Source organism: Chaetura pelagica, unplaced genomic scaffold (assembly GCF_000747805.2).
Source record: "Chaetura pelagica isolate M959 unplaced genomic scaffold, ChaPel_1.0 scaffold138, whole genome shotgun sequence".
NCBI lineage: Eukaryota > Metazoa > Chordata > Aves > Apodiformes > Apodidae > Chaetura > Chaetura pelagica.
The window spans coordinates 6589886-6607857 of NW_009954215.1; the positions used below are offsets into that span (position 1 = coordinate 6589886).

At 47.5% G+C, this 17972-nt stretch overlaps 2 protein-coding genes across 2 annotated transcripts in view; both read left to right on the top strand.

Annotated features, from left to right (window-relative positions):
* Nucleotides 1-4095, top strand: part of KIF19 (kinesin family member 19) — a 26842-nt gene extending 22747 nt beyond the window's left edge. The window contains exon 16 of the mRNA XM_010003345.1: nucleotides 4038-4095. Coding sequence (XP_010001647.1) covers nucleotides 4038-4095 — 58 coding nt within the window. The remainder of the gene's footprint in view (nucleotides 1-4037) is intronic.
* Nucleotides 3224-5501, top strand: CHST12 (carbohydrate (chondroitin 4) sulfotransferase 12). The gene is made up of 2 exons (XM_010003280.1): nucleotides 3224-3278; nucleotides 4032-5501. Exon 2 carries the CDS (start codon nucleotides 4133-4135, stop codon nucleotides 5378-5380), a length of 1248 nt encoding a protein of 415 aa, XP_010001582.1. The 5' UTR covers nucleotides 3224-3278; nucleotides 4032-4132; the 3' UTR covers nucleotides 5381-5501.
* Nucleotides 5502-17972: the final 12471 nt, after the last annotated feature.

Consider the following 17972-nt stretch of genomic DNA (forward strand, 5'->3'; position numbering starts at 1 on the left):
GCGCGCCTCCCGGAGCCGGCACCGCAAGCAAACCCGGGCAGCAGCGGCCCCGGCGGGGCGGTTCTGTCGGTGGTAGAGCGTGGGCTTTAAATTCCTGCCCAGAGATTGCTGCTGGCGTGGCTCGGCTCGCTCAAACTTCGTGTTCTGAGCTTCAGCGCGGAGCTCGACTGTGTAGAGCAGAAAACTGCGCTTCTGGCCCCTGCGTTGGCGTCCAGCAAAAGTTGTGGGGTTGTGTTGGGCCAGGCTGTAGGTAAATAGGTATATAGGTACAGGTATGTCTGTTTCTGAGACTGTTCTTGCACTTGGAAGGCCAGAAATGGCGAGTGTGCTTGAAGTTTGTGACAAAAGTAATGAACGGACAGGACTTGCTGTGTTCTGACAGTTTCCTTCTGGGAAACCTTAGAAATATGGTTATTGAGTCAACTTCCAAGTACGGACATTAAAAAAGAGGTGACTGGTGCTGCCAAGCCTGTACAAACCAGGCTTTGTGGCAGTGCTGGGAGGGAAGGTACTGGGATAGCTCTGTAGGTGAGGATGTTCTTTTGCTGGTCTCTAGCATATATGTGTTAAGTTGAGGTAAAACATGCACTGCAAGCTCTATTTTTTGCTTATTTGTGCACTTATATGGTGTAGTTTCTCATGTTATTACATGGGTTAAAACATCCCTGCTCTGTAAAGGGTGCTAGGTTTCTTGGAAAGCTGGGGAGAAGCAATTTATTGGGTGATGGCTGAGCACATGAAATGAGTTTCTGGGTTTATGGTACAGCGTCTGTCTGCTTTGGCTGATGGCAGTATGTTCTTCTGCACCTGCAGAAGGTTAAATTGGTTCAAATTCCCTAGATTCCCTAAGAGAACTGGTAGCAGGTGTGTACCATGATGTGTGGGTAAAGAAGGCTTCATGAGTCAAGTGATTGCAGGTGTCCCAAGGGAAGGTAACCACTTGAATTTTGGCTTTTTGTATGTTTTTATGAGTTCTCATTCCATCTCTTTCTCTTTCCAAAAGCAGGCAGAGCCAAGCAAACTACCTGAAATCCCATATCTTCTCATGCTAGAACAAGTGGGCGCTGGAGGAGGTGAGCTTGTGCTTAGAGCCTGACCTGTGCCTTGTGCTTCCCTGCAGGGAGTTAGGAGCAGTGAGAGGGGGACAAGCCTGAGGAGACACAAAGCAAGAAGGGGTGGAATCTGCAGCCAAGCCTTTGGAGGCACAGACCCTTCAAAACCGGCACTGTTCATAGAGAGGGGTTACTATCCCTTGTCTCTGGTAAATACCTGTGTGTAAGCTCCTTTATTTTCTGTAGGCCTTACTGCTCCTGTAAGCAGGCAAGGGTTACTTTCTTTTGCAAAAAGAGGCTGTGAGAAAATGTAGTTGTAGCACAAAGCTGAGAGAAGAGGAAGAAAGAGACAGGAATTACTTTAGTTGCTGTTTGCCGTGAGAACCAACAGTTATGATCAGACCATGAAGTGTGAATAAGGTTTCCAAATCCCTGAGGAGTAACATCTGCAATAGCTTTTGCACTAAGAGTGCTGTGGAGACATCCTCCCTTTCTGGTTTTAAGTGACAGTTTGAGAGGTGGTTATTTGACATGGCAGATTGTGATAGGAGAGGATGGACCTGTCACCTCAGCTGTCGGTGTCTTTCTTAGGCCTGGAATGGGGAGAAGGGTCAGGCCAGGTTCAAGGTTGGAGATGATTATGGGGTGGCTGCTCAGGGCACTCTGCAGGATGACTGTAGCACTTGGTCTGTTGCCTGGTTTGCTGCCATCTTGTCACAGAAGCAGCTTTGTGTGGATCCTGTTGCACATTCTTGTTGGCTGGTGACTTTGGGTTAAACTTGAGAGTAAATTCTTGGCTCCTTCTGGAGGCTTTTCCTTTTGGTTCTGACAAGGGGAGGATGGAGGCACACTCCCTCTGCTGTGCACAGAGACCTCTAATTTGTGCTTTCAGTCTGGCATCTCTTATGAAGTGCTCAGGAAGAGGATGTGTCATGGTCGACAGATCAACTCTGTTTTCTGTAGCATTTTTCTTGTGAGGGAAAATTAAGCTCTTTTTCAGGGTTCCTCTCTGGCACTGGTAGAGTTAATAGAAGTGGAGTCATTTCGATTCTGTGCTGCTCACTGCTGTGTGTCTTGGAAAAGCCAAATGCTTGGGCAGGCCTGCGTGCTGTGTCCTGGAAAGCAGGCTCAAGCCCTTGGTAGAGCTACATGATGCTGGTGGCTTTGACAAAGAGCTCTCCTTCTGTTTGCCCAAGGAATGCATGTACCACACACAGCGACTCGTTTGCGTCTGTCGCTGCTGCCGGGAGGGTGATCTGTCTGTTCTGGGGTGGGATGGCTTTGCAGAAATGCTGGCAGGCTGCTGCACTGCCCCAAGCTGTGGAAGCTGCTGGGTACAGGGATGGCAGAAAGGGATGCTCTGTGCAGTTTTCTGGGCTTGCTGCATTCCAGCCAGCCCAAAGGTCTCGAGCAGCGTTGGAAACCCAGTGTGCTAGGAATTATGTGCACAGTGGGCACACTATTCATCGAGAATAGGAAGCAGTCCCTGCCCTGAGCAGCTAACCAGCTTGAAAGCAAGAACAGATTCAGACAAATCACAAACCCAGGAATGTGCCAAGCAGTAGGCTTGGCAGCATCTCTCCATTATCTTCTGCTGTTGGACTGAGATACTTGGCCTGAAGTCCTGACACACATATGCAATTTGCCCCTTCTTTGACTCCGTGCTCATCTCTCTGGGTGTTTCTTCTCAGATCTGCTCCATCCTCAATCTTGACTGGCTAAATGTGGAGAATTACTGCTGAGTAATACCTGCTTCTTGCTCTGTAGAGTGCAAAGTGTTATGACTGCAGTTCCTCCAGCTCCTCTTCACATGTAGAATGAGAGTCTGGCTCCAGGGAAGTGTTTGGTGTTGCAGAGCAAAGCCAGGTGCTAGGCTACAGCTGCACTGAATTTCTCTCTCTGGCAGGGTGGGGAGATGGATGTCCCTTGAAGAGCTTGCTGCTGGAAATGGGCTGGGAGCCAGCAGGGAAAAGCAGGTAGCAGTGAAAAGATGGGACTGATTGAAGTAAAAAGAAACCCCAAAACACAATAAAACTTGCTGCACCCTCCAGAAAATATCTCCAAGCTGCCCATTTAATGGTGATTTCTTGCCTGTCATTGGTCAAGAGTTGTTCAGGATGAGTGTGATAGAAATTACGTCAAACCAGGAAAAGAGGTCCTGATGTGGACAAAGATTTACCAGAGCATCTTAAATCTCAGAAGTCGTTCAGTTAAAAGTAATAATTCCTGCAGTTTTTATTGATGTGTGGCTTTTACTGGGGCCTTGTCCCTTTGGGGGTTTTTGTAGGAAAACTGTTTGTGTAATCTCTGTTCTCCACAAAATTAATAGCAACCAAGAAAGGACAGGGAGGTGACATCTACTGAGAGCTTTCACACAGATTAAATGAGATGGTGCATTCAAGTCAGTGGTGTTCCCTCAACAGGGTCTTGCTTTAGCCACTGTGGCAACAGCATCTTCAGCTGTACAAATACACCTCCAGTGAGGTCTTTGTTTCCAGCACAGTAGTACAGAGCATCTTCGTGAGAAGAGACCACAATGTGATACCACAAGCTAAAACCTCCTTCCTGTTCTTTGTTAAGTCTTTTTAAAAAGGAAGGAAATCTGAAAGGTAGTTGACTGCATATTTTCTGTATGTAGTTGTATTTTTTAATACTTTCAACCTACCTCTGTAACCTCTGTAAACTCTAGGCCTAAAGTCTTTATATTTTATGAAAACAGAGATTCTCTTGAAATCATGTGGCTCCAGAAGCTTGAGATGGATAAATCAACCATGATGGCTGTGGAAGCTGGTAACATTGCGACACATTAAGCCTCCTTTTGGCGGGTCAGCTCTTCTCCACGGGTTCTGTATGGGTGCCTCAGACTCACACAGCTCTCTGGAAATGGATGGTCAGCCTCATGATGAGTCTCAATCATACAAGGTCATTCTCTCCAAACCAGAGTTTTTAAGGGTTCAACTAACTTTTTTTCTGGTACCTTTCTAGGATCCTGATCTGCAGCACCATGCTGGATTCCAAGCCTCACTTGGCAAGCCAGAGGTGAAACCAGGTGAAAACCAGCTATCACAGTAGGTGTCAGGATGACCAAAGCACGGCTCCTCCGTCTCTCTGTGGTGCTGGTCTCCATCTTCATGATCCTCCTGATCATTGTGTACTGGGACAACGTGGGAACGGCTCACTTCTACCTGCATACGTCCTTCTCCAGGCCTCATTCACCAGGTATCAAGACAGGTGAAGGCTGGGAAGCTTTGCCAGATGTCGATGAATTTTTGGCAAAGCTGCTTAGTTCAAGCCTGAAACAGAATAGCTCCATCCCCCAAAAGACAGAGCAGCTGCTCATCCAGGGCTCCACCAAGCCTGTGGGGAGCAACTTGGAGGAGAATGTGCGGGGCTATGACTGGTCTGTGCACAGTGACAGAAACAGCTTGGACCAAGAAAAACTGCAGAGAGAGAGGCAGAGAACATTGCGGGAGTTTTGTGCCAATTCCAGCTTCACTTTCCCCACCAAGGAGCGTTCCTTTGATGACATCCCAAACTATGAGCTCAACCACCTGATCGTGGACGACCGCCACGGCGTCATCTACTGTTATGTCCCCAAGGTTGCCTGCACCAACTGGAAGCGGGTGATGATTGTGCTGAGCGAGAGCCTGCTGGACCGGGGGGTCCCATACCGGCACCCTCTGGATATCCCCCGGGAGCACGTCCACAACAGCAGCACCCACTTGACCTTCAATAAATTCTGGCGCCGTTACGGGAAGTTCTCCCGGCACCTGATGAAGATCAAGCTGAAGAAATACACCAAGTTCCTCTTTGTACGAGACCCTTTTGTCCGCCTCATCTCTGCCTTCCGCAGCAAATTTGAGCTGGAGAATGAGGAGTTCTACCAGCGTTTTGCCATCCCCATGCTGAAGCTGTATTCCAACCACACCAGCCCTCCCATCTCTGTTAGAGAGGCCTTCAGGGCAGGCCTCAAAGTCTCCTTTTCTGACTTCATCCAGTACTTACTGGACCCCAGGACAGAGAAGATGGTCCCCTTCAATGAGCACTGGAGGCAGATTTACCGTCTGTGCCACCCGTGCCAGATAGACTATGATTTCATTGGGAAGCTGGAGACACTGGATGAGGATGCTGCTTATCTGTTGCAGCTCCTCAAAGTGGACAGGCTGCTTCACTTCCCCCCCAGCTATCGGAACAGGACTGCCAGCAGCTGGGAAGAGAACTGGTTTGCCAATATCCCACTGGCTTGGAGGCAGCAGCTTTACAAGCTTTATGAAGCAGACTTTGTCCTCTTTGGCTACCCCAAGCCAGAAAACTTGCTTAAAGACTAAAAGGGGGTGATGGGTGGGGGAGGGAACATCTGAAATACCAAAAATGTTTAAAGCCTCCTCATTTTTGCTCTTAACTCTCTTCCCTGTACAGGTTGGTACAATGGAATATATTTTTTCTACCACTTCCTCTTCCTTTTTTTGCAATAATGCCAGAGTCCAGGGTATTCCAGCCAGCTGTGCAAATGCAAAAAATGCCAGGTTTTTTTGTTATAATTTGATTTCTGTTTGTTATTTTTTAAACATCCCCATGTTTTGCAATGGGTCACTGCCCTTGGTCACTCTGCCAGCTCTTTTTATTAATACTTTTAAAAAATTAATATATTTAAAATATTTAATACAAAGCGTGTGTCATGGCAAAGGAAGGGAAAGAATAAAAACAAAACAAAAGAAAAGAGAACTTCAAGAAATTATGCACCTGCCTCTGTGTTTTGTCTCAGGGCTGCTGTTCTGGACGTAAGAGGTTTGCTGAGCACTGGAAGCTGGGTTTTTTGGTGGTGCCATCTCCAGCCACATCTGCTGGAGGTTGCTCAGAGCTGGGTTCAAGGCAGGGAGGAGATGGTTCAGTGCCTGACTCTGCCACACAGCCTTGGAAGGACACCAGTGCTGTGGTGAGCGTGACTCCAGGGTGACAGGAAGGAAGTGGCAGTTGGAAGCAGTGACACCAAGTCCTGTGGGGTGTTCCAGGATGTGCAGGTGGCCAACACAGAACCTCTGCAATTCCTCACCCTTTGGCAAAGTGGTGGTGGGACTCTACTTTCCAAAAAGCTGAGGTTCCTCAGCCCCTGTATACCTTGCTAGTGTGGAACATCTTCCGTGACATGTCCTACTCCAGGATGGTGCCTGAAGTTCTTGAGGGTTGTAGCCAACCTGGGTGGGCAAAGCATGCTCTTGGATAGATGTGCTGTCCAGAACTTGGCATCCAGCCTTCATGCTGCAGTAGCTCGGGCAGAAAAGCAGGTCACCATCTTGCAGCCAGTCACAGGATGGGGAGGTGATGTGCTACTCTGTGACCTGGTCACTGCTGTGTGCAGTGCAAGTCCCTTGAGACCTATGCTATGTCCTCATTCCTCTGCACACTTCATGGCATGTGGCAGGGATGCAGATGCTTATCCCTGGAAGAAGAAGATCCAAAAGGTTTCTTTCAGTCAGCAGGCATCAAGGTGAGCTTGAAGTTCATTTGTTTTCAGAGTACCAGCTACTGTTTGTGACACTGCCTCCTCATCTGCTGCCTTTCTGTTCATACCAAATGACAGATGCAGATTTAATCATCTGCCTTGCTGGGACCTGCTGCAGCAGTGATGGTTGCCCACTGTGCTAGGAGCATGTGGGCTGCTTCCCAGAGGAAATTACTGCTTTTAGAGAGACTTTTTGTGTCTGATCAGCTGAATCTGCTTATCTTTTTCTCTCTGAATTGCTCTGCAAAAACTGTCTGCTTAGCAGATTGGGCAGGCAATTCTTTTAGAACTGAAGTACTTAAATTATTTCCCTGAGCTGTGGATTGTGTTGGTGATTAAGGTCCAGGGTCAGGCCTTGAGAGGCAACCTTGTGTTTTGGGCAGACCTCTTTGTATCGGCCTTTTACTCAGTTTCTCTCCAAGGCCATCAGCAGGCATGACTTTTCCCCTCTCTCTCCTTGCTTCCCCAATCTCTGTACACATATCTTCTTGGCAGTGCATGCTTTTCCTAGCAAATATGCTGCATCAGGCTTTTTAACCTATAAATGAAAGGTAATTGCTAGTAGTTACACTCAAAGCATTTGATTCTCATTGTACTTGCACCACTCTGCTGTAATTTCTGCAGAGACATTTGCAGTTTAAACAAGCCTGAAGCCATGATCAGGGTCTTGGTGCTTAGCTCTTCACAGCTTGGGGAAAAAGGAAGTGCTTGTTTCTGAGTCATTATTTAAAACTAATAATAGAAAAGTGTTGATCTATTCAATTTTTTTTTTCCAGTTACCAGCTAATTGTTGCAAAATAGAAAGATGTTGAGAATCTCATCTCCTGTAATGAGTAATCCCCGGAGTCTCTTGGTTCCCACTACATTTACCTTTCTTCAGGGTGGGTTCATCTTGCTCTTCAAAGATACAGCATGGATGTTTTCATCTCTTGTCTTCATGAAGTGTTTATTTTTTTCTCTTTTAATTAAAATTTAATTGATGTTCAGTATGTGTAGACATGAGCGGATGGGACTGTAGTGCAGATGCTGTGCAAACTTCCTTTCAGCTGCTTCCCCTGTGCCTCTTGATCTGATTCTGTCTCTTCCTGCCCCTCCAACCAGTACTTGGCCGTGCTCTGACCAGTACCTCTGTGATGCCAGCTCACCCTGCAAACCACCTGCTGCCTCCCTAACCACAGTTGTCCTGTGATTCATGGCCTTAGCTTGTCCCAGACAAGAGCCCAGGAGCATCTTTTCCAGGTGACCGGCTGTCAGTCAGTCATCCAAGGCAGAGGAGGAATGGGTTGCAGGGTGTTGTCATCACTTTTGGCAGCAAGATCCTCGTTGTGCAGTTAGCAGAGAAAGTGCAAAAATGGCTGCAAATCCTGCACAGCAGCTGCTCTGTGTGATGTGTGAATTTATCCTCTCCTTATGGCTGCCTTGTAATTGAACAGCAATAGAAGAAAAAGCCCTCCCTTCCCTGTGGACATTGGCTAGACAGGGGAGGCTTTCAGTGCACTGGCTTCTCTGTCCCCATCCCAAGCTGCATAAAGGGGGTAAATTCCAGCATTATGTGCACACACTGCCCAGCGTCACACCCCTGTGTCGCACATCCCTGCACACCCCGTGTTCTTCATCAGCCCCTTTAAGTGCTGCAGTCAGGAGAACGCAAGGCTGGTGTAAGGCCACTGAGGATTCTGTCTTCTGTACTTTCCTTCTTTTACCCTGTCAAGTCCAGCCTTCATTGCCACACAAGCCATGCTCATGTCTGTAGGCCCACACACAACAGGCTGTTGGCTCTCTCCTCACGTCCCATTGCCGCGCTTCAAAGCGCTTGCTGGGAAGAGCAGCAAAGCTGAGATGGAGAGGGCTCATGTTGCAGTGGATTGTTTCTGGCTTCAAAATCACTTCTTCCTTGCTGCTCTTTGCTTTTGAAGCCCTCCTTCCCCACCCTTCCACCACTGTAAATCTATTGTTCAGAAGTCAAAGGGGATCCAGGCTGTGCTGAGCTTTGTGGTAAGACCACTGGGTTGCCAGAACTGGGATGTAGCCTCTGGCTTTGGGAATGTGAATTTTTTGTGGGTTTCTTGCCCTGTCCTGATGATGTAAAAGTTGGCGGGTGTAGAGAAGGACAAAAAGTTCAACCAGCCATGGTTCCTTCCCCGCTGGTTTCCTAAAAGTGCTGAAATTCGATTTTTGACAAATAATAGAAGAATGATTGGAAAGAGTAGGCAGTATGCATCTCTGCTGGCCTGAAATCAGAAAAGGACTTAAAATCCTGGAGCGTAGATGATTATGATGATAGTACTGATTTTATGAGGGGTGGAAAAAATGCTTTGAAGCTGCCTATTTGTGTCTCAATAAACCTGGCTTTGTCGTTTCATGCTTAGCCTGCAAAGTTCCATCCTGTTCCCCTCCTGGCTTGCATTTCCCTGGGGTTGACCACTTGGCCAAAGTCAGCACGGAGTCTCTAACCAGGCAGAACCAATGTGAGGATGCAAAAATAACCTGGGTCTTGACCAAGATGTTTCCAGCCGAGTAGAACTGGGACCAGCTTTAGTCCTTGATCAGCGTCAGAGCCAAAGTCTTTACACAACCATTGAAGAGTTTCAGTCTCTTGCTCTTTGGTGTTGGATTCACTGCTGTGGTGGGATGCGTGTGACCTGGCTCTGCAACCCCTGTGTCCTCCAGGGAAGGACTGTCAGGCCTCAGAGCCCTTTGCTTTTTGAGTAGTGACATAGCTTTGCCAGGGTATGGAATGTCCTTAACACACGGGTACCTTTGCATCTCTGTAGTTTGTTGCCTTAACCATTTAATTCACTTGTGGTTTAGGGGGACAAAATTGTAGGCCCATTACCCACAGACAACAAAAAGAATCACCCAGGGTTAACATGTGAACTGAAGTGCTTTGGCTGTGTGTTTTGCATCCCTCAAGGTGGCATTTGGGAGGATGGAGGGCAGGGGATGAATGGCAGCATTGAAAGGGTGGTGAAGAAAAGCCAGTTTGTTCCTTCTTATGTAAGCTGGACCTTCGTGGCAGCCCGTGGGGAAAGCTGGTAACTTGGCAGGGTGCTGTGTGGCTGAGGTGCAGGGGCCAGGGAGGGTGTGGGGTGTGGTGACTTAAAAGACTGTATGTGAATTTGAGGGCTTGCCCATGCTAGTCTTGCTTGTAAATCCTCTGGGGAAGGGAGAGGGGGAGGAGGAAAAGGGAATGAGGGGGAAAAAAACCAACACCCTACACAACAGAATTTCATAAAGCTGTGGATACCTGGCTGTCTGGGGAAGGGATGGGGAGGGTTGGGTGGCAGTGGGGCTGGTGCAGGCATAATGCAGCTCTCCTTGGTTAAATCAAATTGGGAATCTAGTTTGGACTGTGGAGGCTGAGGTTTGTCCTTGCAGGAGCTGGGTAGCGTTTGGCCTGGGCACTGCAGGAGAGCCCTGTGTTGATGGGAGCAGTGCAGGAGAGCCCTGTGTCGGGACAGGAGTGATGCTTGGCAGGGCCCTGTGCCTCCAGAGGTGCTGGTGCTCAGGGGGCAGCAGGGCTGGCTGAGCCTCTCGCTGCAGCTACAGTCTGTGTGAGGGGCTGGGAGAGCCAGGGCCGTGCAGCAGCTCCACAGTGGCCCATCTGAAACCCATTTTCTGTTTCTGGGCTCTGACAGACTCTGCTGCTGCTCCCCCCAGCCCGGCTCCTGCAGCAGCAGGGATGTGTCTCTTACACCCGCCCTCAGCAGCAATTCCTGTCATGGGTGCCCTGTGAAATGCTTGAGCAAAGCCCACTGCTGGAGCTGGGAATCAGGCTTGGCTGCCTTTTCCCTGCAAGATATGAGGCTCCTTTCCCTCTTTCTCTGCTCAGTGTCCCCCATGTCTAGCACCACCAGTGTCCCCTCAGGTGTCCTGGTGTGCTGTGTTCCCTTTCCCTGGGCCTGGCAGTGGTGACCTGATGTTCTCCCAGCCCTGCTTTGTCTTTGATTTTTCAGGTTTTGCTTCATTCAGGGGTGGTTTAAAATACTGAAGAATAAAAAAAGAAAAAAGGAAAAAAAAAATAAGAAATTGAGAAATTGTAGCAGCTGATTCCTGTTGGGAGGAAGATGCAAGATCATCAGCCTGATCCTTGACAAGGAGGGAGGGAAGTTTTCACAACAAAAACCTGGTCTGTTGGTTTGAGCCTTGTTCTTCAATGTTCAGAAAACCACCTGGAGATGGTGTTTCTGTGCCTTGGGAAGGCTTTGGGTCACATCTTTAGCTTCTCTCTCTTGTGTCCTGTTTCAGCTTGGGGTCAGGCCCTGCCAGCAGCAGAGGCTGAGGAATGTCTGCTGGCAGTGGCTTCAGGCCATCGACAGGCCAACAGAGACATGATGAGTTCAGGAGCAAAACTGACACCCAGGAGACCCCTTGAGAAAGCTGTTGCCATATTCAAGGGAAAGCAATCACCTTGCTGTAGGCTTTTTGTTTCTTTGTGAGCCTTTCCCTGAGAAGGGGAAATTAATTGGTGTCAGAGGATGCCAAAGGCTCCGGAAAGACACACAGAAGCTGATTTAAAAAATAATCTATAGGTGCTAATGGAGAATGGCACGGTAATTGTAGCTGGCTGCCCCAAAGAGGAAGCAGGGCAGGTCAACAGGCCTGTTCAGCAGTCTGTGCTCACCATTTATACCTTAAGACCATTGCATTTTTTTTCTTTGGCTTTTCAGGTGTTGGTGTCTTTTCCATCTGGACTGTGAGGTATTGGTGGGGTAGGGCCCATTGCATTTGGAGAGGGACAGTGACCCCCAGGCTGTGGTGGGATGCAGGGCAGCAGGAGTTGCCCTGGCAGGGGCTCCAGTGAATACTGGTGTCACGAACCCACGGGCTCATGAAATGGACCACATTCTCTTCCTCGAATCATGAGGCAGAGCTGAGGAGCATGTTTTTAATTAGTAGTGCTGCTAATTGTTTGCTGTAAGCCCTTTGGTGAGTTACTCAAGCTGTCTTCTGTTTGTCCCCCATGAAGGGGAATTGGGAGATACCTGTTTTTGGGAGGGCTCCTGGGTGCAAGCTGTGTCCAAAGGAGGTTTGAAGGTCTTCAGGAAGAGCAACGCCTTGGGTGGGAATATTGGAAGCCAGGGCTACAGCATTTGGCAATGAAAGCCATGCAAAACTGCCTCAATCCAAACTTATAAAAAGCCTGAAAGCAGTTGGCATGAAAACTATCTGAATTCAAGAAGTACGTACACTTCAGAGAGCTCAAGGGCTTGTACGGGTCTGTGGGCAAAACTCTGCTACAGAAATGCACAGAGGTCACCATCCTGCTCCATCCCTGGCTTCCAGGCACCTTGGGATGCAGGGGAAGCACACCATTCCTCTAAACAAAATGTCTTTCTTTATCCTGGAAAATGCTGGGTGTCCTTGAGCAGAGGCTGCTGAGCCAGCAAGGATGGCAGTGGACATTAATGGGGCTGTTGCTTTTCACCTGACGAAGGTGTTTGTAATTTTGTCTCAGGTTCTCATCCTCAGACTGTGCCAAATCAAGGTGTCAGCCTGCACCCCTATCAGAATACTCCCAGCCCTGCCCAAACCATGTGTTAAACAAATGAGGGAGGCTTTTCCTGACCCATCACGAGTCCCATGGTTTATCCCCCAGGCAGATGGATCACACGCAGCTTTGGGAAAGCCACATTTTGTGGCAGAGAAGCTGCAGTTTCAGAGTTTAGTTCTTTGTTATTGCAGGAATTCAAAATGGATGGAAGAAAATGCCATTGACATTGACTCTTGTTTAGTTTGGACCCTGGACAGGTCTCTGTGGAAAACATGGGAGGAGCACAGGGGACAGAGAAGAGCCAAGAAGACATGTCAAAAAGACAGTGGTGGCCAAAATACTGGTCCGCAGGGAGTGGTGTAGCAGGGCTGTGGATGTGTTTCTGAAGGATGAAAAGGGTCAGGAGAGTTGAGGGCATCTACAAATAAATGGGGATGCTATGGAGTGGGTAAATGCAGAGATGAGTGAGAGGGACTGCTGGGAAACCAAGTGCCATCTGCTGCAGCATGCAGACCTGCCCTGTTTGCTTTTCCAGGGGTGTGAGCAGGGGCCAAAGTAGAGGATAAAACAAATAATTGAATGATTAAATGGTGAAAGCTTATCAGGGTACAGTGGGCAACATCTGAAGGGTTCTGATACATGCTGCAGGGTCCAGTTATCTGAAACAGATGTGCCTTCATGACTGGTGGTGGGACTTGTAGGCTTGGACGGAACAAGCAGGCATTTATAGGCAGACTATAAATAAGCAGTGGGCTAAGGTGCTCCTTGCTGGGAGAGAAAGGCTTGCAGCTTCACCAGCTGTCAGGCTCTGGAAGCAGGGCAGTGTCCATGGGGGATGGAGATGCAGGAGATGGGGTGCCAATGACCTTTCACATGCAATTGGGCACCTCTGTCTGTCTCCAGTTTCCTCCCTCTCAACTTTTGCATGCCTTATTGATTTCAGGCTGTGTATAATTTGGCTCTTGGGTAAATCAGAAGTATATGTCACCTAGAGTGATCATGCTGAGACTATAAAGCTCTTTACAAAGCCTTCAGTGACCTTTAGCTAATGGGAAATCAATGAACTGAGTGTATCCAAGCATTTCCCAAGTGCTGGGTAATGCTGTGCACAGTGGGGACCCACCTTGGCATAGCGTGGCAGCCCAACAACAGTCTGGGCATGCAGGTCTCCTGGATACAGCTTTGTGCATCAGGTCAGGATGGCCTACACTTGTGTTTCTTGACCATCTTGTGTCTTAAATATTGTGAGTGTGAATGTATGTGTATCTAAAGTCAGGGGCTCAGAATCAATCCACGGTCTTGGGCAGGTGAACACACCTGAAATGTTTAAACAAACACATAAGTTTCTGATAGAGTGAAATATATGCAAGTTATGGCCTTTAGTGTGTTGCAATAGGTTGGCATCAGACCCTGTGATCTCAGAGGTCCTTTCTAACCATGACGATTCAGTGATTTCTAGGATGGTCACTCCTCCCTGTTACCCCAGTTTCATTCTTCAGTTCTCCTAAGTAAGTCCTGTTGTGTGCTTGTATTGCACAACCAGCAGGCAAAAGCAGGTGTTGAGTTGGGTGTGGGACAGTCAGGCTCTGGCAGTGGCTGTGGACATCCCTGTGGCTGGACATCCCAGAGCCTGCTTCTTTTTTGCCTGTCCCAGCTGCTGTTAGCAGGCAAAGGGTGAACCCAGCACATGCAGAGAGGGACTGCTGTGAGCACTGGCCAGTTTTCACTGCATGGATCCAGGGATTAGGGCAAGTCTGTGGTTAGGGGGGCTGGGAGCTAATCCCTGCTTCAAAATTGGGTTTGTGATGGTTTTTCCTCTTCTAATTTAGATGCCTCAAATCTGAGCTTTCTTGATTTCTGAGATTCTCAAAATAGACCCAGGTCTACTCCTAAGACCTGCCAGCCAGGAGGAAGAGTGCAGTTTGTGGTGAGCACTAAAACTCATAGTGTTGTTCCATGGGCACTATGGAATTGAGGCAATGCTCTGATTCTGCATCATATACACAGATTTTCCTGAGGAAAGTGAGGGAGCTGAGAGCCAGCCTGGAAACAAAAGCCCTTTGTAAGGCCAGGACAGACGGTGCTTCTGTTCCACCCCACAGCAGCAGGTAGAAGCAGAGTAGAAAGATGAAGCTGCTGCATGGTGAGCTCCTTCTGACCAAAACTGGGTCAGGTTGGGACCAGATCCCCCAGCACATTCCTGCCTCCAGGCTATCCCATGATTTCTGGGAGCAAATCTATTTCAAGTAAGATGCAAAGCGTCTTTCATCAGCAAGTGAGAATGTGAATTCAAGATGTCGGGGCAGGTGCCAGATGCTGTTGCACTTTGCATTTATTACATTTTTTAGAGCTTAGCAAAAGGTCAGTGTGCTTGGATGCAGTTCCTGGCTTTTGGAAAGTCTGCAGGTTTGGGAGTGATGCTTTTCATTTGATTTCTAATAGGAAAACAGCCTACTTGCGAGGTTTGCCTTTGGAATTGGGGTGCTAGCTGAAATCTAGCTCTTCAGTTTGTCAGTTTAGGCTAGAAAGACAACAAGGAACAAGGCTTTTTTTCTTATTTATTTATTTATTTTTTTCCTTCCTATTTTATTTTTTCTCCAATGTACAGGAAGAAGCTTTCAGTATAGATTAGATTGCTGTTGTCAGTGTTAGCTTTTTTATTTTTTTTCTGGCCATGCTGATTATAAGGAAATTTCCAATCCTGCTCAGTTGCCAGAAAGAGATTCTTTGCTGGAACATTTTAGTTAAAATATTCTGACTTGCTCCTTGCAGTGGTGCTGTTTAGTGTGAGAACACACAGCAATTGGCTGCTTTGTTTTTTAACTCTGAGCTTGACATTTGCTTTATTTTTATTGGTTTGTTGTTGTTGGGTTTTTTTTGCTGGTGTTTGCTTTGGACAAGCCTGTTACCACACTGCAGAGACTGTGGTGCTCTGCAGATGTCCACAAGCAAAGTCTTTTTGTAGGATCCTTTCTTGGCTCTGGAATACTGGGAGTCAAGAGGAGGAATCCCATCAGGATGGAGTTAACGTGCTGGTGAAGGTCCATGATGTGGGCAAGGCATTAGAGACAACCTGCTCGCTTTTTTATTCTCAGCTTCTGATCTTCTTGTTTCTGAGAGTTAGACACTATTTGCCTCTGGGATCTCATTTGATGCCTTCCCAGGAAAAACAGGGAAACTACACGTGTTTGGCTTGATCTGCCTGACCCTGGCAAGGCATTTCTGAGGCCATTGTGCTACTGCAGCTCCCTGCCCTGCAGCTGCAGGGCTTGACAGCGTGGTGCTCAGACATGGCTCTTCTCAGCCCTTTTTAGACAGTTACCCAAAGATAGCACGAGCTGGATTGGGATTTGTTTTTCTTCTCTTCTTGTTTGGTCAAAAGCAGTGGGGGATATTTCTCCCCTGAAAGAACAGCAGTGTTTGGTTTGAGAAAGGATGAGGTCAAGGACAGGCAGGAAAAGGCTGTCTCATTGTGTTTGCAGTTACTAGTTGCTTTTCTGCACCTGCACCAGACTTCCACTGGTGAGAACTGGGGCTTTGCTGGGCTCCCAGAACGGTGCTAGAGGAGAGGAAACATCTTCCACTCCCCAACATGTCCTGTGTTTTCCTTCTCACTCTGTCATCACGTTACAGAGTAAAATCCCAAGCTCACTCCAATCCCTCCAGAGTCTCTGGAGCAGCTCCCGGTGGGCGGCTGCATCTGCAGAGCCCAGTGTAGTGCTGGGCAGGCATTAGCTCCATCCCAAAAGTGATGGAGCTGAAATTAGCTCCTCAGCAGGGTTTTAGTGGCTTGGAGCTGTAACACAGCTATACCATTTCCACTTCTGGAGATGGTTCTGCCCTGTGTGCTGTAAAACTGCCTGCATGTTCCTGGCTTTGACATAAGGAACTGGGGTTGAATTAATGGGAAGGTAAAGCTATGTCTTCTTCAGCAAATGCAACCACCACCTGGTATGTGACTTCTGTGTCTTCCTAAACACACTACGGCATGGAAGGGGAAGAAAAACCCCAAATTAGCTGCATTAAATCTTTGAGTGTTCTTGACTCATGTCAATGGGACTTCATTCCCCACGTCTGGGAAAACGCTCTTTTCTGTGCTTTCTGTTTCTTAACACAAGCAGAACAGAAAAGAACTGGGGTGGGGGATGGAGAGCAGTTTTCCCTTCACCCCCTGGTAGGAACATGGAGTAGATTAGCACATGTGGAAGGTCTCTGGCCAGGCTGCAGAGGAGGTCAGCTCTGGGGTCTGCACCCCTGCAATATCAGCCCCTGCAGGGCTGCTGCTTCTGCTGGGCAGGCAGGGCAGCCTGGTGCCCTAACAGCAACATCTTCTTCTTGATGTGCTGATCAGGAGTTTAGGCTGAAAGGCTGCAAGGCTTCTAACACTTCGACGTTTACACAGCCCTCTTTCCTTGTTTTCCTGGCTGTCATCAGGTCGGGAGAGTAGAAATCACCAGCAACAAAGGCATGAACAGGCAGGTGATTTTAAGGGCTCCCTTCCCCTTAGTCTGCTTTTCTCCAGTGAAATTCTCTGCACATAAAGAGAGGTTTTGAAAAATGAGAAGTTTAAGAATTAAGAAAAGAAGGAAAGAAGAATAGAAGAATTTTAAGAAGAAAAAATTTCTTCTAAGAAAAAAATAAAAATAAATAAATAAGGAGAAAGGAAACAGGATTGACAGGTCACATGTAGATGTCTTGGAACTGCCTTTGATTTGCCTTTCCCAAGAACAGAAAGCACCAGGAACGTGTCTGTATCCAAGGTCCAGGATATATGACTGGGAGGTCGAGGTGAAGGTTTTTCCATTCTTAGCGTAACTGAGTCACACTCTGATCATCAGTGAGTCACTTATCTGCTTGATGCCTTCAGTTTTCCTGAGGTTATAACTAGGAACTTGTTCCCAAGGATTTGGAAATGCTCTGGGGCCAGACAGATACAGAGAATTACAGAAAACACATTTTAGGTTAGTGGCTGCAACAATTAAATGGTTTCAGTTATTTATGACCCCAGGCTGCATCTGCAGGGCAAGTTAAGCAAACACTGAGGTTACTGCTGTGGTGCCCATAGGGAGGTGCTGACCCATTAAAAATCTTATTTTTCTGGACACCTTGTTCAGAGGTTTTAGTTTATGCTAGTTATCTTTAATCTAAATAATGTATACTTGATAGTTTAGTGTGCTGTAGCTGGATCCTTTCCTGTTGTGTTTTTCAGGGACGTGTGGTATGTGCCTTGTATTAGCTCCAGAGGGCTGTACACAAGGTTTTCTCCATGCAGGAGTCTCTGGATTTTAATAATTTACTGGGCAGGTCAATGTTAAGTTGACATCTGTCTACTCCTATTGGCACCACCTTGGTTTTGTTTTGACTTAGAAAACTGCAGTGTGAGGCAGGCTCTTTTCCTGCCAAATAATGTTGTTCCTAGGGTGTTTTGGTTTTTGTTTGTGTTTTGTTATTTTTTTCTCTTCCTATTCCTGCTTTGATTTTGCCTGCTCTGCCTATGTTAAAGAATGGAGTAGGCTAGCCCCTGCTTTCCTTCCCTGCTCCCACACAGGCACATTTTGAAGAGTACCACAGCCTCAATTTTGCAGGCTGTGAAGTTTGAATGTGTTAGATGCTCTGGTTTCTAACACCAGCTCTTAGGGCTCTGTTCAGTCTAGCAGTATCTGAGATTATATTTGAGCTGGTGGAGCTGGCAGAGGACTTCAGAGACACTGGAAAAAAAAAGTTATTCCAAGAAACTGATACACGCTCAGGAACCCCAAGGGCAGCAAGAGAGAGAATAGAAGTAGGTTATCTAAAGCCCAGGCAAATAAAATATTCTTATTATAACTCCATGGGCATGATGCCAGCTCTCTGTAAGCAACATTTGTCTTTGCATCTCACTTTGCCAGTTAATTGGACATCTATTATTTCATGATTTCAGCAG

Coding starts and splice junctions, on each gene's coding strand:
- CHST12 (XM_010003280.1), top strand. CDS start 4,133: ATGACCAAAGCACGGCTCCTCCGTCTCTCTGTGGTGCTGGTCTCCATC.